Below are 22,336 nucleotides of genomic sequence, written 5' to 3' on the forward strand. Positions count from 1 at the left end.
CAAAATTTTCTCTAGAGCTTTTCCCACAAACAATAATTCACCTCTGAATGGTGCATATGCTGAATTTTTCCTTGACTTCTTGTCAGCCTCCCAGTGATGTAACCATAAAGAATTTCTAGCTACTGCAGTTGTATTAATGCCTCAAACCAAAAAAGCTACTGCCCTAATCAGCAATATACTCCAATACCTTCCTTATTCTTCCAAAGGACTTACATAAAGAACAGGTTTCCATCTCCTCACTGTTCTCAATTTCCTGCATACACAAAACTACTGTCCTAGCGAACATGGATGCTGCTATTGAAGCTCTTAAGGCCAATGCCGAAGCTCATGAGATTTATGCATTGCATTATCTGTTCAGTGTTCATCCACCTCTCCCAACATCTTGTCTGTCCCCTTCTCCTGGGACTATCACCCCAGAAAAAAGAAGTGCTATAGGCCCATCCACTAGGGAGACTTTCAAAAACTCTGTATCTAATTTCCCAAAGGAATATAATGCTCAAAGGAGTGTTCCATTCAGTTTGAATCAAATAATGCAGGCGATGACATCTCGACGCCTTGAGCTACTTGCCTCCTAACTTCTGAAGCCACCTTGTCTTGATTATAATTTTCCTTCCTAATTTGTGACAACCCCCCTACTTCATCTAGGTCTAAAGTTCTCATTAACCTTTTCAACAATTTTTTGAAATTCTGTCAAATAGTCTGAGTCCATTTCTTTTCTTCCTGCTCTGAAATCTTCTTCAGTGTCATGTTCAGCATCACACATCATCTCCTCTTGACATAAATCTTGATCCACTTCCATCTCAGAACCTTCTGAATATTTTGATTTCTTAAGACATTTTCTTGGTCTAACTTCCTCTTCTGTGTCTATTTCCCTTTTCCTCATCTCTGACCTTCCTCTTTCAACATGCTATTCATTTATTTCTCTCTCTTCCATTTCATTCTCCTTGACATTCTGCCTATTTGTTATGTATTTTATTATATCAAGCCACATTTCATTATTAAAATCCACTGTATCTAATTTTTCATTTGGACTTAAAATTCATTTGCTTTGCATTTGCCATTTCATTCGTCTTACTGCTTGTTGATTCAAATTCATTTGTTTGCTATTACCAAACTCATTGCTTTGTACATATTTAACAGGACTCATCAAATTTAATTCATAGTTTTTTGTGGGTTTTTCGGACTATGTGGCAATGTTCTAGAAGAGTTTCTACCTGACGTTTCACCAGCATCTGTGGCTGGCATCTTCAGAAAATGCTTGCTTGGAAAAAGTGTGTGTGTGTGTGTGTGTGTGTGTGTGTGCGCACGCGCACGTGCGCGTGCACACATACACACATATACTGTGATATATATTTAAAGTGGGTATATATAGCCTGGGAATGCAGGAGTGATTTCCATGTGTATTGTTCCGTGCTGATGGCAGGCCTCAGGCTGGGAGGCTAATGCAAAAAAGGATTAATGTCTGCTAATTGGTGATCATTATCTGCTGGGAAAGCCCCTGACTCTGAGTGGTTTCCCATTTGCATTTGCTGAGTCATTATTTTGCTATCGCTCAGGACTGGTAGCCAAATTTTGTTCACTTTAAGGGTTTCTTCTTTCCGGTTGAAATTATCCAGATATTTGTGGATTTCAATGGCTTCCCTGTGCATCCTGACATGGTACTGGTTGGCATGGTCCAGAATTTCAGTGTTTTCAAACAGTATTTTATGCCCAGGATGGTTTGTGGCATGTTCTGCTACTGCTGATTTTTCTGGCTGGTCCAGTCTGCAATGTTTCTCGTGTTCCTGCAATGTCTCTCATGTTCCCATACATCAAAGGAGTCACAGACAGTATAGGCAAAGTGGTGAGGAAGCACAACCTTCAAATGGTTTACAAACCAACATACCATGTAGCTGTGGACAAGTCTACATAGGGACCACCAAAGGCAGTGTGCAAACAAGAATCAAGGACACAAATGCATTAGAAATGGCATGGCAAGAATTCATGCTAGTAAATTTTCAAGGCAATAGTCATTGACTGCTTGAGCTGTAACTGCACTCACTATCTCATGCCAGATACTCAGGGTGGGGTGAGGATTGCATTCGTGTGCAGGAGCAGGAAGGCCACTCAAACTCATTATTTAATTAAGGATCCCAACTGATGACCCAGTACCAGAAATACACAGAACAGTCAGAGTAGTGACATAGGAAACAGGCTAAATAAGGAAAACAAGAGAGTAGGTACTCAGACTGCTACTGGGAAGAGAAAAATCCTGGCACCCATGAAGCTAGCTGTTATCTTACCTAAGATTCTTTCCTGGACTTATCAACTAGCAACTAAGATTAGGGTTACACACAAACTATGGACCCACATAAATTCTTAAACTGAATCAAAATGTGACACTGGAATCAAAAATTTTAAAGTCTAAACAAATCAAGCTTTCTATGAAAGTTAATTTCAAGTCAAAACTCTAGACATTATAAAGATGTAGAGAGTTTCTACTTACCCAAGTCAAAATCATACATACAATATGTCATCAAAATGTCATGAAGCAAGATCAACCCTGGATTATCCTGGCCTTCGTAAAACTTGTTTGTTCGGTCTGTTCTGTTTACATCCTTTTCTGAAAGAAAAGCAGACAGATTTTCACATTTTCAAAACAGCTTTTGCTAAGCCTATATCTAAAAATGCAGAATGCTCTTTAAGTTTCCAGTTTCTCTAGCACTGTGCTGAGCTTTGAAGTGTCTAGTAAGACAACCAAATTCCTGGGATGTCATTTAAAATGTATGAAAAGAGGCTTTTAAGAGTATTTAAAAGAAAAATTCTTCCTGTCTAAAGTAAGATGATTTCTTATAAGCAGATTTTCAAACACTTTTTAAATGTTACACTTTTAATAGAAGCCTCATGATTAAATGTAAAACATTCTCAATGAATTAAAACATACTGGAGTCTATTTCAGATACATTAAATGTAAAATGTCATTCAAACATACTAGATATATAGTGCTACTTTAAATTTAATGGTAAAAAGCTCATTTGCTATCAAGCCCAAATCAAAGAGATTTTGTTCAGGTTCTAATTGCTTGGTTTAGCATGAGAGGTTATTATTGGGAAATCCCATCTTTTCATGTTTCATTAATCACTGTCAAATTTCATTTCTCTGCTTCGTCTCCAACATACAATGTGCACTTTGTGTTACTTCAGCATGCCCCACAACTCACATTATCAGCATTTGATTATAAAATCATTTTCATATTTTTAAAAAAGCTATGGGATAAAAATAGGTTTTATTGTCCACCAACATGTTGCACCTGCACCTTCCACATGAAACACCCAACAACTCATATACAGAGACATTCAACCTCTAATACCAGATATGCCAAACAGCCAACTTGACAAGTAATCACTGATGGTTCCATCATCCATTAATTTATCCAATTCCCTTTAAAACCATAAAAATCAAGATGGGTCATACATAAATAGGTCAGAACATAATTACAGCAACTCTTTCTAAAAATTGTTTTATTGTATGCTGTTCCAGATTAGTGGTTAGAATTATGCAATTCTCAAATTGTTGCTGGACTACAACTTCCAGCATTTTGGAGGCTGGGATTCCTGCGTCTAGTCTATCCAACATCTGGAGGCCTCTACAATTACTGTTTGTCTTTTAGACTCTAATAAAGCCATCCCAGTTCTGAACTTTCTAAAGTTTATCACCCATGTGTATCTGGCATTCTATACTTCTTAAAATTACCAATAAGGCTTCTGTAGTCTCGCAGTCTATAGTTCCTTTTTTCTTGTTCTTCACTGACAGATTTCCACTGAAGCTTCATTCTGAAATATTCATCTCTGAAAAAAGTAAGATATTTATTAGAAGGCATGATAAAATTATCACAATTATAGTTTGAAAAAGGTAGCAGCAAAAATATGCTATATCGTATATAGTGTCTTTAAATGGCTACTTAATATTTATTATTTCCAGCAAGAAAAATACAGACATTTGAGCATTTCCTGCACAGTGTATATTTAAGCAGTGGCAGTGAAGACATATCTTCTGGGGCCACAACTGTGATACATTTTCTTCATCTTTAGTCTTTATTGAACCACTAAAGTCTAATGTAATGATCTAACAATAGTGTCTTGTGAATATATGAAACATACTCCATATTACAACAAATAGCCATATTTTACAAGTTGTTAACAGATGCTTACGTTTTTCTTTTCTGTATAAGTATTCTCTCTTCCTTGGTACTATGCCAAGGATAATAGCCCAAAAGAAATTTCCACACTTCCTTTCTCAAAGCATGGCAAAGTCCCTAAAAAGAAATAATAAAATAATGAAGGCAATGTCAGGCCTTTTCTATGTTATAACAAGCACTTTAGGATCAAATGAATAAAGTAGTTATGGTAGGTTATTTGTTATCTACAGGTGTTTTTTTGTTTTGGTTTTTTGCTCTTGAACTCCCCACAGAGGTATGGAGCAGTGATGATACTCTTTCTCCTTCTGTCAGACCACCTATTTTTTTCATCCTCTTTTTAGAATATTCCAAAAGAATAAAGTTTTACCTTGGTTATCTTAACTAAATATTTACTGCTTTGCTTTTATACAGAAAAACAAAAGTGTCAAGTTTCATCTGTAATGTATTTCTCTGTATTATTTTACTTCTATCATGCCTGTCTACTGCCATCTTACAACTTGCCTTACCAATATTTAGAATGCCACTCTGCTTCAAAGGATATCTATTTTCTAAATTTAAATAAAGCGTTTTTAAGTACTACATTTAACCCCACTACTTCAGAGCAGTTATGAAAATAAATCAGACAATGTTGTTTAGGATTAATGACAGCTTTATGTAGAAAAGTTAGTGTTATATATTACAACTAATTTTCGCGAAGTAGGAAAAGAAGGCCTGAAACACACGGGTCAAATAAGGCGGCTTTCGGCCACTTTGGGGGCATGGCGTTCAAATGACACATACCCCCAAAGCTGCCAGAAGCCACTCCCATGCCACTAGACACTACCAGATGGCGCTGTAAAAAGTAGTCTGTTTAAACTCACTCCTAGCTGGCAGCTAGGCACAGGAGGTGGCAGCCCACTTTGGGAGCAGGCTGTGCAGTTGTGGCAGTCCTGGCATGTTCAGGGACCAGAGCAGTCAGAGCCCAAAGTTGCATTTGCCTTTTACCCATAGCCACCTAAACATTTATGCAAATATCTATGCTGTCGCCCAAATATTTTCTGGAATTCTCATTATTTATACTTCATTCATATCCAGGATGCATCAGAACAAATATTCTCCACAAAACTGTTCCTTCTACATATTGCTCTGAAGTAAGAGACCTTTGTTTGGTTTCACTTAATGACTTTATTAAAATTTAGCCAAGGGTTTTGTTTTTTTTTTAAAAACAGCTACACATGTTTCTGTATACTTTTCATTCCAAGAGAGTTATTTTAAGAATTCTGCCAATCTCTGCAATCTCAGTGCAGTAACTGTAACCAAAAATAGTGAGATTCTTGGAATGTGAAGCATGATGCTGAAGATCAAGGAAAGAATTAGTGGGCTAAGAACTGTAATGTTGTATATTAATTTATGGTACTGCTACTTACATGACTATATTAACTTCAAACATTCTGGAGTGCTGGCCAGTTTTTCTAAGTACTGGCAGTTAGCCAAAACCCTGACAATAAGGAATCAAACACAAGTTCCAAGAGAATGTCTAAAATATTACCCCTCTGAATATTATTTGCTTCATAGAGTCAACATTTAAGACTCTTCCTTCAGAATCCATGTTCTTAGTCCATTCTTCAACTGACACTGGCTGTCTTCTGTGAACTTCAGGTCGTTTTCCTAAATCAATCTAAAATACGCATAAAAACTGTTAGTGTTTCCAAGGAACTCATTTTAAAACCATCTTAGATGAAAACCTCCTTTTCTAAGCTTCCCAAAAAGTAATAATCAATACTCACTCGTGTAATAACTTCAAATCCTGGTTCTTCCTGCTGATTTATTTTTAGTCCCGGAATAGCATCACTAATGAAGTCTGCCATTTCTGATTCAGGCCTCTGTTGAGATGACGAGTCGCATCCTCGTAAACTATCAAATATAAAGTGGGTCACTTTGGAGAATCCTCCCATGGTTGCTGTGTAAGGGTCCTTCTTCAGTTTCTGAATACAGCATACAAAGAAATTTTAATAATGTTTTCCGTAAGTTGAAAAGACTTAGAACAGTTTTAAAGTATTTGTTGCATAAGATCTGACAGAACAAACAATAATCCCCAAAAGTAAATGGTCTGTGTTGTGCCCCAAAGGCTACACAAAGTTGACAAATAGAATTCCACCAGAATGGGCAATAGCCTTTGGAAACCCATGAGGATGGAAGAAAAGCAAAATAACATTTTGAGATTAGTGCACCTCATTCCAGGGCAGGTCGAACTTCAGTGCAGAAAAAAAATCTTCCTACAGTCATTACTATTTACCCTCACTTTGAATGGATTACTACTGAAATAGCTCATGTGAAATCAGACACTTCACATAGGACAGATCCTGATTGAAGATCTAGGCCACTGAAGCCTTGTTTGACAGAAAAGGGAAATAACATCAGAGCTCTGCACTAAACTCTACACTGAATGCAGTGTAGATGAATATGAAAACTCTGAAACTGTATTATATTCTACAGGACGAGTGGGAAGCATATGACCCTTAAAATTTCAGTGGACTGCAACTCCCATCAGTCTTTAACCAGCACAACAAATGGTAAGGACTGATGGGAGCTGCTATATAACAAAACAGAGAGTTACAAGTTGCCTTCTTATACTCTCCAAAATGTATACACTATATGAAATAGTTTGTTTTAACTAAGTACTTGGAAAACATTTGTCTTTATCCAACACAATTACAGCCACCACAAACCGTGAAGTTAAAATCAGAGAAGACATGAGCCCCCAAGCTTTCCCCAAGGTTTCCAGAGTCCCCTGTCTCCCAGTCAAGCAGGTTTTTCCCTAATAATGTCCCTCTACAACATCTAGGTGATGTGGGAAGCAATTTTCCCAAGCCCTCCACAAATTGTTATGTCCAGAAAGTCATTTTTCTAATGAGTAAATAAAGAAGAATCAAAGTAGTTTACTTCCTGGTTAAAAAAGCCCAAATCGCATGGGCCTAATATGGCCAGGGGAATCCAAAGGCATGTCAAAATAGCACCTCACCCATACCACTGGCATGAAGGGGGGCATTTTCAATACAGAAATAGAAAAAAAAATTAAAAATTGAGGGGCCAGAGGGGATGGTGTGGCCCTCCAAGGTTTCCTGGATGACCAATATGCTCCACAAATTCTGGCTGTTGTCCATCCCTGCTGTAGATATTTCATTTTATGCAAAAGACATAGCAAAGAAAAAGACGTATCTGCCAACAGAGTTGAAATATAATTTCTTGATAGCAATTAACCTTTTAATATCCTGAAACTAAAATTAAGTAGTACAAAAATACTAAATCATACAGACCTGTATTAGACCGTATGTTGGTTCATCCAGAAGATTTTCAAAGGACTGTTGAATACTCTGACAGTTCACAAGAATCCTTTTATCCTGTGGAGATCTGAGGATAAGAATAACATCCATTTTCCCCTTTACATTCTTCCTATTTTAGGCAATATAATAGCACAATCATTACATTTGAAAAAAAATTTACTACAACAAACTCATGTATGATACTTTCAGAAAGTGTATGTATGTACATGCATACACAAACTGTGTATTTGACTGGCTTTTTCAGGAAATTTGCTGCATAAATTCATTCCTTAGTTTCTAGGGGGAAAACTATTACTTTTATTCATGTCACCTGAAATACGCCTACCACCTATTTTGTTATTAAAGTCTTAGATAACATTTTTAATAAATGCTATCACTTTCTAATGTTAGCAAGATAAGGCATAGTATTTGTGCTAGAGGATATGAAATCCAACAAGAGATTGTATCTTGAAGTCAGAAGAGGCTGTATAATCAGTCTTGATGACACTGTGGTTAATAAACCAAAACGGTACTTGCTAATGTACCACAGGAAGCAAAGGTTGTGTTGTGTCATACTTAGCTAACATATCAGAATACAAAACATTTTTAGGATACTTTTATTTTAATTAAACATGCTTTGGGCAATATTCATAATGAGCAAGCGATCCTTAACCTGTTCAGAAAAAGTATTCACAATACTGTTACCATGTAAAAGTGGATTGCACCAGCATCATTTGACTGAGTTTAGAGTCTTTCAGAAGAATTAATCCCAGGGGAGGGGGAAATTATCCTCTCATCTGCTTCAAGCTATTAACATGGTACAGGGATTCCTAAATTAACAAAGGGCTGAAACAGACAGCCCTGAAGGTGCAGCTTCCAGCAGCCCCTAAGAAAGCCGGGTGGGGGGCAGCAACAACTGCACGCCATGCCCCCAATCCAGCCAGCTTCTGCCCCAAATAGGAGTGGAAAAAATCCACTCTTATTTGAAGCGGAAAAAAGCTGCTTCTTTGCTGCTGGAGCTGGCTTTTCACTGGTTCCGGGGCAAGTGGCATCTAAACACCATGCCCTCAAGACACCTGGAAGCTGGCCAGAGTGTAACTGCCAGCACAGCTTCCAGGCAACATCGGGGTGTGTTGTGTCTAAACACCACATCCCCAAGCCAGCTAGAAGCCAGCTTTACCAGGCCATCTGTTTCAGCCCAAAGCCTCTGATAAAAAAGCTCCTTTCTTTTTTTAGAAAAAAAACTTTTTTTATACAGCTCCCCCTTTTCCTCTCTGTCTTTAGCCTAACTGGATTTTTTTAACAGAATCACTATTTGGAGAATGATGATGAAGAGCTGGAGAATCAGTCTTGCAGTGTCGGGTTGCAATGCTATGTCTACAGTAAACACTGGAACAAACTTTAGCTGATTCTACTGTGTGTGTTTGCTTATAACTGTCAAAATTAACATTAGCTACCTCCAGAAAATCTAACTGAGCAAGTTTGAACAGCAAAACAGAGACAAAAGGGGAAAGCAAATAACTTGCTAAGGAAGAATAGATTTATATGTTTGGCCATCAAAGTGGCAATCACAAGAAATGTGGAGGATGGTTAAAGAAAAAAATATAATTGACTGAATGCATTTTGGAAGATGCTTTCAAGTGAACCCTAGAATCTTCAATATGTTTTTGTTCACTTATGCAAGGACCACCTCACCTAGCTGCTTCATTTCATATGTACATATTGTTAGTTCTGAATTTAAAAAATGTAGAAATATACAGAGCTGTTCTCTTTTTTGTGGTGTAGAGGTACATCAGCCCTCTGTATGCACAGATTCAGCCATCCATACATATTAAAAAGAAATATAAATCTGAAAAAGAAAACCTTGATTTTGCCATTTTATATAAGGGACAGCATTTTACTCTGCCACTATATATAATGGGACTTGAGCATCCACCAATTTTAGTAATGGGAGAATCCTGGAATTAAGCTCTAAGGGATAACAAGGGTCCAATCTGTTTGCACGTGCGCGCACGTGTGTGTGTGTGTGTGTGTGTGTGTGCGCGCGTGAGAGGGAGGGAGGGAGGGAGGGAGCTTGCATTTCTACAATAAGTACATTAAGTTTACAGATATTTGGTCACTATCATTCCAAGCTCCCCATGATGGTTCCCTCTGCTATTTGCCAGTATGCAGGAGCAATGCTTACTCTGTATTTTCCATCAGCTTTCCTACTAGCTATGGCCTCTGTGGAAAAAAGTATATTTCAGCCATGGTTGGGATATTGTCTTTTGCATTCCTACCTACTTACTATTGTAGATACCTAGTGGGGAACAAAGATGCATAGCATGAAGTATGTATACTCTAGCATTTATTTCTCCCACTTCCACTATTATCCTGCTTGCTATACCCTAAGACTATCAGCATAACATCAAGAAAAATGGTCCACATAAATCAGTACACATGCTCCTCACAGATTCTCCCTCCTTACCTTCAATATCAATAAGAAAGATGAATTACATAGCATTGTGCAGCAATATTATAAAACATTGAAGGGAGTCAGTAATATTGTAGTCAGTAAATATTCTTAGTATTTAAACTTGACATGAGGTATTTGAATTAAATGTACTATAACAATATTAAAACTATAGGGTGTTTTTTTAGTAGCCATACTAAGTGTACTTACTCACAGAGTACCAGATATTTTTTAAGCAACTGGATGAACGTGCTGCTGTCTCCATGATGGAAGTGAAGAGCAGGAAGGACAACATCATCCTTTAAACAGAACACTACGTAAGACCATCCCATTCCTTCTTTGTTTTGTTTAATGGATTTTAAATCTGCCAAACTGAACAGGAAGGACCAATTGTTCTCTCCATTTGTACGAACAGTAGCATCTGAAGCAAAGGGAACCAGAATATTTTAGTTCTTAAGTTCATTTCAATATGCCATGGACAGCAATGATAAATATTTAATTATTTCTATCCTAGCCCTATGGTAAGATCTCAGGAAAGCATACTATTAAAACAATATAAACAATTTAATACAATTCTAAATTAAAACAATAAAATAATTTAAATAGGATAAAAGCATATGAAACAGATTAGCATTTTAAAAAAGAAGAAAAGGCCAAAACAGGAAAAATAATATAAATGTTAATAAAAATGACATTATTTAAAAAGCATGTTTTAACTTGGAATCTAACAGAAAACAATGCTGGTATCAATTAGGTCTTCAAGGGGAGGGCATTTGATAAACTGGGTACAGTTTATTGGTCTTTATCTAGTCCATTACACCACCCAGACACTGGCCAAGCACCTGCACAACCTCAGTCAACTCTGACAACAAGAACATATAGACCTGCATGTCATCAGTATATTGATGGCACCCAGCTTCAAAACTGCTTATGACTTCTCCCCAGCATCTTCATATAGAGGCTGAACATCTCTGAGTTGTGTAAAATATGTATTAAGCTTACAGCAAGGAAAAGTGCCCTTTGGGGGAGGGGGCAGGGGAATCACATGATTAAATCGAGTCTGAGTAGTAATTTAAATCATGATTGAAATCAAATCCACCTCACATATTGCCCAACCCTGCTCTAACAGTACACAAATAAATGAAAATATAAACAAGCTTCAGCAACCCATTCTCAAAGCCTCTTTAAAGAATGTGGGCACACAAGAAGCAGTAGTCAGTAGTATAGAGGGTTGCAGATGGGCGTGAAGAAAGTTCTCTAACCAGCAGCAGAACACTGGATTTATCCCAAATTTATCCATGCTTTGAACATGTATTATGTAACTTACATAAAAATTTAAAATAAGCAGCTAGAAAAGTTATAACTTCAAAGTGCTTTTCCATTTTTGAAAAAAAGTGTCCATCAGTATGCAGCTGTCATATATTACAACATTCACATGTGTTCACAGTTACAAAATAAAAACAATTCCCCCTTCCCCCGCCACAGGATTGAGTAATTGCCAGAGCTGTATTCTGCTCCAAGTAAGTATCATAAAATAGAAACCCTATGTCCTAAGTGCAGGATTTATTCCAAATATTTATACTAAATACAACTTGTCTAATTCATCCAGACTTCCTAAGAAAACTCTCAAACACCATACAATTAAACTCTTGTGATACTACACAGTAGTACTGTACTTACGTCCACCCCCTAGTGTTCAAAAAGCTACATCACCCTCTGACATACCAAACTAGAACATCTCTTCAGTCCTTTCTCCTCATTAATATGTAATAAAAATATTCTTTACTAATATGATGGGAAAGCACTGCACTGCCAACCACATGAGAAAGAAAAACAGTTCACTAAAAATAGACTAAGCCTAACCATTTAATCCATTTCAGTAATAACCCCCAAAATACATTACAGGACAAGAAAACAAGACTACTTTGTGGATATAAGCCCTGTACAGACCAGTCTGAAAGGCTGGCCTGGAGCAGAGTTGGGGCGTTGTGTCAGGATGATGCATGCCCTGGCTCAGCCCCCAGGGCACCATGATGCTGTGTGCCGCACCACATGGCGTGCGGCATCATAATGCTCCTCCAGTGTTGCGTTCATTTGACGCAGCACCGAAAGAGTGCTATATAGCCATGCCGCTGCTATGGCACCCTTTCGAGGGCACAAAAAGGAGCCACTTTTTGTGGCTTCTTTTTGCGCCCTCGAAAGGCCGGATCAGGGCCACAGGGTGAGGTTGCTGTGGCTCCGATCCAGCTAGGAAAGGGGCGGCATCCTGCCACCCCTTCGGGGCAGTCTGTCAAGCCCCATAGCTAATATTAGTAAGGGGAGAAATGCAGCTGTCTTCTGCTACCAACAGATTGTTTTTACGAGTGTTCATTTCACTAGACAACCTTTTGAACTTACTTTGATTCACTTGATTCAGAGTCTCAGAACTCATCTTTTCACAACAGACAGATGATCACCACTATTGCATGAGGGAAACTTCACATTCATAGCACCAGGCATGCAACCTTTTGTTTTTGTTTTGGTGCACAGTTAAAGGACAACACTGCATAAGCAAATAGTTCACTGGACTAGACTAATTACAGCACTTCAGAATCATTTTAATTGGATACCTCCATTGGAATGTGCTTTCTTTTTGAAAGAGACTGTGTTGACCATATCCCATTCTGCCTCATAACTGTTCATATGCTCTGGCCCTCGTAGAGTCTTCTCTTTAGGAGTCTGCACCCACTCAACAACTGAACTGGAATCCTAAATAAGATATCAAAATAATGTTTCTTCATAAATACTTACAAGAAATGTTTTCAGAACATAACTACACAGTAATCCCTTTGAAGAAATGCCAGATCTCTATGTACTTACAAAACTGTTTAAAAATTGGCCGGCAGAGATTTCACAGAACACAATTCCAAATGGCAACTGACAGTGCTCCAAGTAAAAAGTCAAGCTTTATAATCTTGGAGACTTTTTTCTTTTACAGAAGTCTGCTTCTTAGCAATGGAGAACAGAAATTTCAGAGAATATATAAAAAAATTTGGACCTTTAAACAGATTAATTAAGTCAAACTCTTTGTTCAAAAGGGGGTAGGTAGGGCAATGTTTCAACTATCAGCATTCAAGTGATTTTACCTTTCAAGTGATTCTTACCATTTTGAAAAGATTCTCCGGTACCTAAAATCATAGATCCTTAAAAGATTTCTTTCTAAAGTGATTAACTAAAGGAGCACTTACTTCTAATTTCAATAAGACATTCTATACATACTTAAAAACTATAGAATGTTACCTATTTATTGTACAGTTTTATTTTTATTGAAAACATCTTTAAGCAGAACATCAAGAATGACAGTTTGTGGATATATAAAGTAAATGGTTGACATATAGACATTACAAATATATTTTTAAGATTCTCTTAAAGTCAATTGTAATTACACTATCAGTAAGTCTTTGCAAAATTTCTTGGAATGCAATGAGATTTTCTTAAATCCATCCTTATTTAAATAAACTGGAACCTTTCATTAAACAAATATATTCTCACTGGTTTCTCCTTTGACATATCTTATGCTCAGGGTCAGTCATTTTCTCATACAGTCCAAAACTCCTTTGAACCAAGTGTGAATGTTCAAATCATCTGTTTATTTCCAATTTTGGGTAATTTGCTCATGCACAAGAAACAAAAGTTGGGAAATTTCACCACTTTTTCTCTTGTAATATTTTCAGTAAGTTTAAATACAATGTCCCAGAATACCTTCACACTCTTGGGCAATCCAGCCTCATGTGAATTAGAATTATGTAAACCTCTTTCCATAATCAAGAGAGTTCTAAGGGAAGGTAATGCCACATATATATTAATATTATAAGCACTTTGTCTCAGATTGACAGAAATATAACAAAATGTCAGTCAATAATTTTGCCCAAGTCTCATTTGATATAGCCAAATTTAGATCTGTTCAAAATCAGGTAAGAGACAGCTTTACTGCAGAGTTCTACAAAACATACCCCACAATATTAATCCCTAATGAATTCATATTGTTTAATAATATTTTGCAAGGAGGGAAAATTGCAGAGAGCTGGAGAGAGGGTTGAAATGTAGCCATACTTAACCACATAGTGACATAAATTCAGTATCAGCCTAACTCACAAAAATGTTTTTAAATCAGGATTTAAGGATTTTCATCTCAATCTTTGCCAAATGCATCAACTTCTTTGTTGAAAAATACATCATATGCTTATTATTAAGTTTAGACTGCAAACTCTGGTTCTTCGCTCCTCTAATAAGGTAGAATCATAAGTCAATATGGCTTACCACTCTGAATAAACAAAGGGCAGACAGGACATTCCAGCTTGCAGTGAGATGGACTGAGCAACAAGCAAGAGTATACTGGTTATAAATGATAAACAAAGTTTCCTCAAAGACCTGGGCTTATCACTGAAACCAAGGGCTTACCTATATTAGCTCTATACTCCAAATCCCCCCCCACCCGGGCTGGCCATGTGGTGTTTATACCATGCAGCCTCAAAACCCTGAATCAAGTCTGAGCTGTTTACACGATGCCCAGACCCAAATCAGGCTTCCCAGCCCTTGTCTCACATTTTAGAAACTTAACTAATTTGAGTTTCTATTAATCTATGAGTAGGAGGAATAGGAAATGCTTCCTATGTAAAGTCCATAGCACAGGTCTCTGTTAAACAATAGTGCTATGAAAACCCAGAGCAAAATGCTGTGATGACAGCCAGCAGCTGGTCCTTCGCCATCTTTGCCAAGTTGTTCTGTGGACACGAGTTGCTCTGAGGCCAGAAGAAGTGTGAGTACCTCATTCTGACCTCAGAGTGACTCATGCCCACAGCAGAGGTACTGATTGGATTGCAGGGACCACAGTCACCCATCATTTTAGCTCGGGGGCACAAATTATGGGGGAATGCAGAGGCAAGAATACTCTGAGAGTAGCACAGAGTATTCTCACCAGTGCAGACAAGCTCCAAACCACTGAGGTGTCTTATCTTGCTTTTAAAAAGAAAGTTACTAAGTGTTAAGAACAGTCATAAAAAGATTTGTAGTTAACATACCTTCCTTGCATACAGAATATTAGAAGAGTCTAATGACTCATCCACTGGCCGCCATTCTACTACCACTTCAGTATCCTACGACAGAAATTATACAATTATTCAAATGCAAGTCAGTGTGCGATATAAATAAATATGATAACGATAATAAATCTCAGACTTTCTTTTAGTTATGACAACAATAAAAAATATTCTTACAAGGCATTACCACTTCTGTGGGATGGGAAAATAGACAGTAATTTCAACAGAGAACATGATAAATCCAGTACAGAGGGACCACAGTTATTACCATTTTATTACAGACCTTTTCAATGACTCGGAGTATTCCAGATAGTAAAGAATCCTGATCATCATTGTTTCCACTGGAGGAATGAATAAAAATGCCTTCTTGTTCATATACAACCTAAAAATAAACATAAAACATTGATTAAGGAAAGCTGTTTCATAAATACATTCTTCCATTACATGGAAATGTTTCTGGTAACAGAACTAATTGCTGTAATCCAACCTAGGCTCTTTAGATGTGCTGACAAGATACACATTTGCTAGCATATAATACAACCATATTACAAACATAATAGCATTTCTATTGTAAGAGACCATAAATTATGCCGACTGACTGTCCTGGTTCTGCTGAGGAAATAGAGAGGACTACAATGTTGCAATGAGTGATGCATCAGGAGCCAGCATCCAGATGAGGTGCATTAGTACAGGTTGAGTATTCCTTATCCAGAATTCTGACATTCAAAATACTCCAACATCCCAAAATATTTACATGGGTGTGCGAGATGGTTATATCTTTGCTTTCTGATGGGCTACTGTACAGAACATATGTACAGTATATTTGTTTCATATACATATTATTAAAAAATACTATGTAAAAAGTTTTCCTCAGGCTATGTGTATAAGGTGTGTAAATGAATTTCATGTTTAGACTTGGATCCCATCTCCAAGGTATCTCATTTTATATATGCAAACATCCCAAAATCCATAAAAAAACAAACTGAAATCCCAAACATTTCTGGTCCCAAGCATTTCAGATAAGAGATACTCAAGCTTTATTCAACTGAGATAGCTTCACCTATAATTTTGGACTTTGCTTCCTTTATAAAGGGAGAAAATAAGATAAATCACTGAGCTCATGTGTTTCTTTGGCTTCCCAAACTGCCTCTAATATTACAGTAGTTTGTTATATTGTCCAAACCTAACAAACCAATCTTAACTATTAACAATGGCAAATAGTTGTTTCCACTAACCACAAAAGAACTAGTTTTGTGCTCTGGGGCAAAGCAAAAGGGAAATGATCTGATTTTTTTTTAAAATCTAAGTTGCTTCGAGTCTGTTGCCAGGAGAAAAGCAAAGATTAAATAAATATAAATATTTAAATAAATAAATATCAGTATTGTCCTCGCTTGCTGTAACTCTCTTCCCTGAACTTTGGTTTATCATGGGGGCAGGGAGTCACAGAGCCCTCCAGAGGCTGTTCAAGCAGCCTCAGCCAACAAAGCAATGGTGATGAATGCTGCAAGGCTGTATGGTTCCTACCCTTCATTTCACAATGTTCAAAACCAGCAAGAGACTAGATGTCAATAAAATTGGGCATAAAAAAACTGGGCCCTTTTACCTTTCAGCACTATATGCACAAGTACATATCAACAAGACTTAGGCATTTCTTTCTTCTCTTCCAGTGCATAAGAAAGAACAAATATATACTTCTAAACTAACCTGAGTTTCTTGTTATAACCAGATGCAAGGAAAGTCTGGTTAGGTTTACCTATGTTCAAACACATCAAGACCAGAAACATGTCTCACTATACTGTCTTGTTAATGTAGCAAATTTAAAGGGAGAAGTTTCTGATCTCTTTATCGCCACACCAGGAAAAAGGGCAGTATGATACCTCACTGACGCTTGGGCGTGCAACATTAAACCATGGTTTAGCATTACATCCAAACCAGGCCAAAGACAACTAAAGGCAACAGGGGTGAGGAGTGGGGGGGAAAGGATAATAAAGAAAATGTAAGTAGGTTTTTGTCAAGTATGAGATACAAAGAATCTGGGAAAGAAAAAATCTGAAAGCAATAAACTGGGAATTATAGCAAGTGATCAAGAAAATTATCTTTCAGTAGATAGATTCAATTAAAATATTACTTCAGTGTGCAGTTGATAAATTAATAAAATGCTTTATTAAGAAAAGAAAGTGAATTAAGGTAGTCAATAGTATCTTGAAATTTTTGAAGAACACATTTATTAGAATGTTTTATAAAATTCTGGAAACTTTTGTCAAACAAAATATGAACATTAGAATAGGTAAGGGTGCAAAGAGGACCAATAAAATTTATGAGGCGGCTTGAGCAGCTTCCTAGGAGAAAAAAGTGATGTATATGGAACTTGTTAGTTTAGACGAACCATGATAAATATTTACAAAATTATGCAAATTGATAAAAGTAGACATCAGGAGATTATTATTATAAATTGCCTTCCTCTCTCACACATTCAAATTAATTTATCAACAAGTGAATTAGCATTCAGAACAAAGCACATTACTTCACCACAGCAAAGAACTGCAGCAAAAGCAAAGAGTTTTGTGGTATCTTAAAACCTAACACATTTATTGTGCAATAAGCTTTCACATGTGCATTTCATCATAAGCATTAGATGAGATCAATTTCTGCAAAACAGTGAGATGAAACAAGCCAATGGGGAGTACTTTTCATGCCTGTCAAAATGGTATTTCAACATTTTAAAGCTTTAAAGGTTGCTTTAAAATAGAATTAAACGGTCTATTAGTCCCACAACAGCTGCAAATATTTATTTACTTATTTATTTATTCAGGCGCAGTATGCCAGTTCCTGAACAGTAAACAGCAGATGAAATTTCTGGTTTGATGAACCAGGGCTCCTCTTGTGTCATAATCAAGTCACAAAAGGGGGTAAAACAAAGTCCACTAATCTGGGTTTGTTTAAATTTGTTACAAAATCAAAATAAATAATGATAACTTCATGCTCAGGTGCCCAGCAATGTGCTGCCCAACGTATGTATAATTTCCTGTTAACATATCAGAATCCTAGACAAGAGTGCCTATCCTCAAAGAAAGCTGCAGCATGCCTACTTTTTGCAAGACTGCAATGCTAAATATAGACCACAAGCAGAATAAAAGTGAATGCTTCCTTAATCCCACAAATTACAGAGAAGGTGGCACTATCTTTCAATTTAGTGAATTCATCACATTTATTATTTCATTAATTCCTCAATTCATATTGCTTATTTGCAGCAATTATTATAAAAATCAGGAATTTCTAATCCTCTATTTCATTTCTCAGTCTTGCTTTTAGCCACTGTCAAACTCACCAAAATTTTCCCTATCCCATCAATTTTGTGGGATGTCTCCACTGCAAATTTAACAGTGCTGTTTCTTTGACTGTTTCAATTACCATAAGAGTACTACAACTACTAAAACCATGGAAAGCCACTGAGAGACCACGGGCAAATCTCACCTCAGAAATTATCAAATTATGCCTCGGAAGAAGGCAAAGGCAAATCCTTTCTGATCAAATCTTATCAAGAAAACTGATAGGTTAGCCTTAAGGTCACCATAAATCAGAACATTCCCTACTTTCTTTTTCCAAACAAGCAAAGATTCTTCTAATCCAATAGGCATATTTTATACAATGCGTTGAATATTGCTAACTGCTGTGCTGGTGTGTGCCATGTGTTAATATAGGTTTTACCCTGGTTTTATTTTTTTTCTGAGTGTTTAATTTTTTTTTTAACTTTGTGGTATTTTGTGGAAATTTATAACAATGTATTTAAACTGTTGTAAAGCACTAGTCTCAATCTAGAGGAAATATTACGAAGTTTTCTGTATTTTTAACAATGCTTTTTCAATGTCGTAGGCCACTTTGAGTCGTAATCTGAAAAAAATATATAAATATAAATATTGTTGTTGCTGCTGCTGCTGCTGCTGCTGTGTGCTTCCAAGTCGTTCTTTTACTTATGGCAACCCTAAGGCATGGGGTTTTCTTGGCAAGTTTCTTCATAGCGGGGTTGCCATTGCCATCCTCTGAGGCTGAGAGAGTGTGACTTTTCCAAGGTCACCCAGTAGATTTACATGACCGAATGGGGATTCAAACCCTGATCTCCAGAGTCATAGTCCAAAGCTCAAAGGACTACACCACATTGACTCTATTAGTATTATTGAAGGCATATAACAATTTACTTTTATGCAACAATAATATGCTTTTAAAGTCGTTTGTACAATCTGCACAAGAAGTCAGAGAGGAGAAAAAAGAAGGGGACAAGCTTTTCCTACCAGTTCGCTCAGGGATGGACACACAAAAAGTGCCATAGGGGAAAAAACACACACAAACACAAACAAAACAACAACAACCATGAGACATGAGAAGGCACCACAAAATGTGGGCCTTCAAAAAAAATGTAGGGAGTGACCAAATAAAAGCTAAAAACACCAATATAAATATAAATTAATGCTTCTTAGTCATGCTCAGAGGACATTCTGTAATACCTCCTGGACAGAAGGCTGAAATGTGGGACATGTCCTGGAAAAGGAGGCCCTCTGGTCATCCCCATGCATTACATCTCTGACCCTAAGAACCAGGAAAATGGGAGCATCCTCACATGTCAAAACTGGGGTGACCAGATGTCCTCATCACAAAGGAGGGCAAGGCACCTCAAAATGTAGGACATGCAAGGAAAATGACCATATAAAAGCTAGAAACTCTCATATACTGCCAATATAAATTCATTTCATAAGGTTCATTCTCAGCTACATTCCATATACTACGCTGGGGTTTGGTTCCAAGATCCCCCGTGTATAATAAAATCCGAGTTTGCTCAAGTCCTATTAAATATGACATAGCAAAATGGTGTCCCTTATAAAAAATGGAAAATCAAGGTTTGATATTTGAAATTTATACTTTTTGTTGAACATTTTCAAACCATGTATGCTTGAATCCGTGTATAAAAAATCCATGTATAAGAAGGGCTGACTGTACTCTATTTTAATGTGTACTCATACTTTTCTGATAAACTTATCTTCCTTAAAATGCTTCCAATACACTTCTAGAACTACAGAAATAATCCACTTTGACACCACTTTAACAGTTCTTGGCCAACGGTCAATCCTAGGGAATTCTGGGAACTGTAGTTCTCTGAGACTTTTCGCCTTCTCTGTCAGAGGGAGCTCTCTAGTGCCACAACAAACTATATTCATCTTGCCTTATCCACTGATTTTTTTTATCCACGGAGCTTGAAACTATTTTTTTAAAGCAGTAATGCATTCCCAAAAAGCAAACTTTGGTGTTGCCATTTTATATAAAGGGCACCATTTTACTATAACATTGTATTTAATGGGACTTGAGCATCCTTCTCTGAATAACACACTCAGTTACCCCAAGATGTCCTGCTTTTTCCCATCGCTAACTGTTTTAACAATTGATTTTAATGATTTAAAGTGTATTTTATTATTGCTACGTTGAAATTATTGTTGCCTGTGTAAGGAAGGGGGGGGATAGTGGGATATATTTTACATTGTATGAATTGTATGGATTTTTATATCGTATGGATTTTATTATTCTTGTAAGCTGCCTTGATCTTAGAAATATAATTTATAAATATATAAATTTAAACTTTATCTATAATACTATATATAATAAAATATTTTATATATAATATTTATATATAATATATTATATATAAAATATATAATATGTATTTTATATGTAATATAAAACATATAATATATTATATATAAAATATATAATATATTTTATATTTTATATGTAACACTATATACATATAATATATATATGTTATATTATATATACATATATTATAATATACATAATATATTATTTATATTATAAGTTTATATATATTTATTCTATATTGTGTTAATATTATATTATATATTATTATGTATAATATTATATATTATATAAAATATCGTGCATAACATATAATATAAAAATAATATTAATAATAAAATATATAATAAGATATATAAATTTATAAATATATAAATATAATTTATAAATATAATTTGGAGAGGCAGGAGAGGAATAAAATATTATCATCATCATCATCATCATCCTCATCATCACTATTATCACCACCCAGGGATGTTGACATCCAGAGGGTCCTGTGACCCAGCCCCAGGAGGTACCAAGGGCCCGCTGTGCCATTCCCAGCATTTGCAGAACTGCCTTGGCAGTGAAAGTGGCGTCAAACTGGATCATCTCTGCAATGTGGATGCAGCCTGAGGCATATACACAGCCGCCGCCCTGTTTCCCATTCCCCCGCTTCCCCCACTCAGTATCCGGAGGAAAAGGAGAGCGCTCTCCGCCGCCTTTGGCCCCCCTGGGCCCCGAACCAGCCTCTCCTTCCCCGCTTCCGCCTTACCTTTCCGCCCGCAGGGGCCGCCATCTTAGCTACGAGTGTTTATGATGACGTTGCCCTCTTCACGTGCTCCCGGCCGTTTCGACAACAACCACCACCGCCGCCGTCACCACGGTTCTGCGCATGCGCCACGCTCTCCTAGCCTTCCTAGGTTCTGCGCATGCGCCACGCTCTCCTAGCCTTCCTAGGTTCTGCGCATGCGTGCCTTTATGTATTTGGAAAGAGAGAGTCCGGGGAAATAGAGGTGGAGGGAGAGAATCCCGAGTGGCGGGCGGAGACGGAAAAGGACGGAAATTGCCGAAGGGAGAAAAGGGAGGGATTTAAGGGGAGGAGTGGAGGTTTTGGCATTTTTGCGTTTTGTTTTGCCTTAATGTCATTTAATCAACGATGCTTAGGGCAATGTGTGTATAAAGCCTGTACCTAGACATAAGGACCAAGCAGAAGGTTTTCTTACTTAAGGCAAGGAAGAATACGTGTGTGTGTGGGGGGGGGGTATCTATCTATCTATATGCATTGTGTGTGTATGAATATGTATTGTGTGTGGGGGTGTGTATATATATATATATATATATATATATATATATATATTGTATGTGTATATATATATGTATTGTGCGTGGGTATATGTTTATACACACACAAAATACATATTTATATATATAAACACATTTATACATATATACACAAGCACACACAATATATATCTATACATATACACTATATACACACACACACACACAATACATATTTATATACAGTGGACCCTTGTTATACGTCGGGGCTTGGTCCCAAGATCCCCCGTGGATAACAAAATCCGTGGATGCTCAAGCCCTATTAAATATAATGACTTAGCAAAATGGTGTCCCTTATAAAAAATGGAAAATCAAGGTTTGATGCTTGAAATTTATACTTTTTTGGAACATTTTCAAACTG

General features: G+C 36.9%; 1 protein-coding gene across 1 annotated transcript in view; it reads right to left on the minus strand.

The window, feature by feature from the left end:
- Positions 1-21,492, minus strand: part of TBC1D15 (TBC1 domain family member 15) — a 33,359-nt gene extending 11,867 nt beyond the window's left edge. Inside the window, exons 1-11 of the mRNA XM_089524097.1 lie at positions 21,407-21,492; positions 15,293-15,391; positions 14,992-15,066; positions 12,541-12,679; positions 10,142-10,352; positions 7,474-7,567; positions 5,944-6,141; positions 5,706-5,834; positions 4,191-4,294; positions 3,733-3,827; positions 2,486-2,602 (exon numbers count right to left, since the gene is read on the minus strand). Coding sequence (XP_089380223.1) covers positions 2,486-2,602; positions 3,733-3,827; positions 4,191-4,294; positions 5,706-5,834; positions 5,944-6,141; positions 7,474-7,567; positions 10,142-10,352; positions 12,541-12,679; positions 14,992-15,066; positions 15,293-15,391; positions 21,407-21,430 — 1,285 coding nt within the window. The 5' untranslated portion in view covers positions 21,431-21,492. The remainder of the gene's footprint in view (positions 1-2,485; positions 2,603-3,732; positions 3,828-4,190; positions 4,295-5,705; positions 5,835-5,943; positions 6,142-7,473; positions 7,568-10,141; positions 10,353-12,540; positions 12,680-14,991; positions 15,067-15,292; positions 15,392-21,406) is intronic.
- Positions 21,493-22,336: the final 844 nt, after the last annotated feature.

Source organism: Sceloporus occidentalis, unplaced genomic scaffold, assembly GCF_023333645.1.
Source record: "Sceloporus occidentalis isolate IW3139 unplaced genomic scaffold, rSceOcc1.0.p SCAF_5, whole genome shotgun sequence".
Taxonomy (NCBI): domain Eukaryota; kingdom Metazoa; phylum Chordata; class Lepidosauria; order Squamata; family Phrynosomatidae; genus Sceloporus; species Sceloporus occidentalis.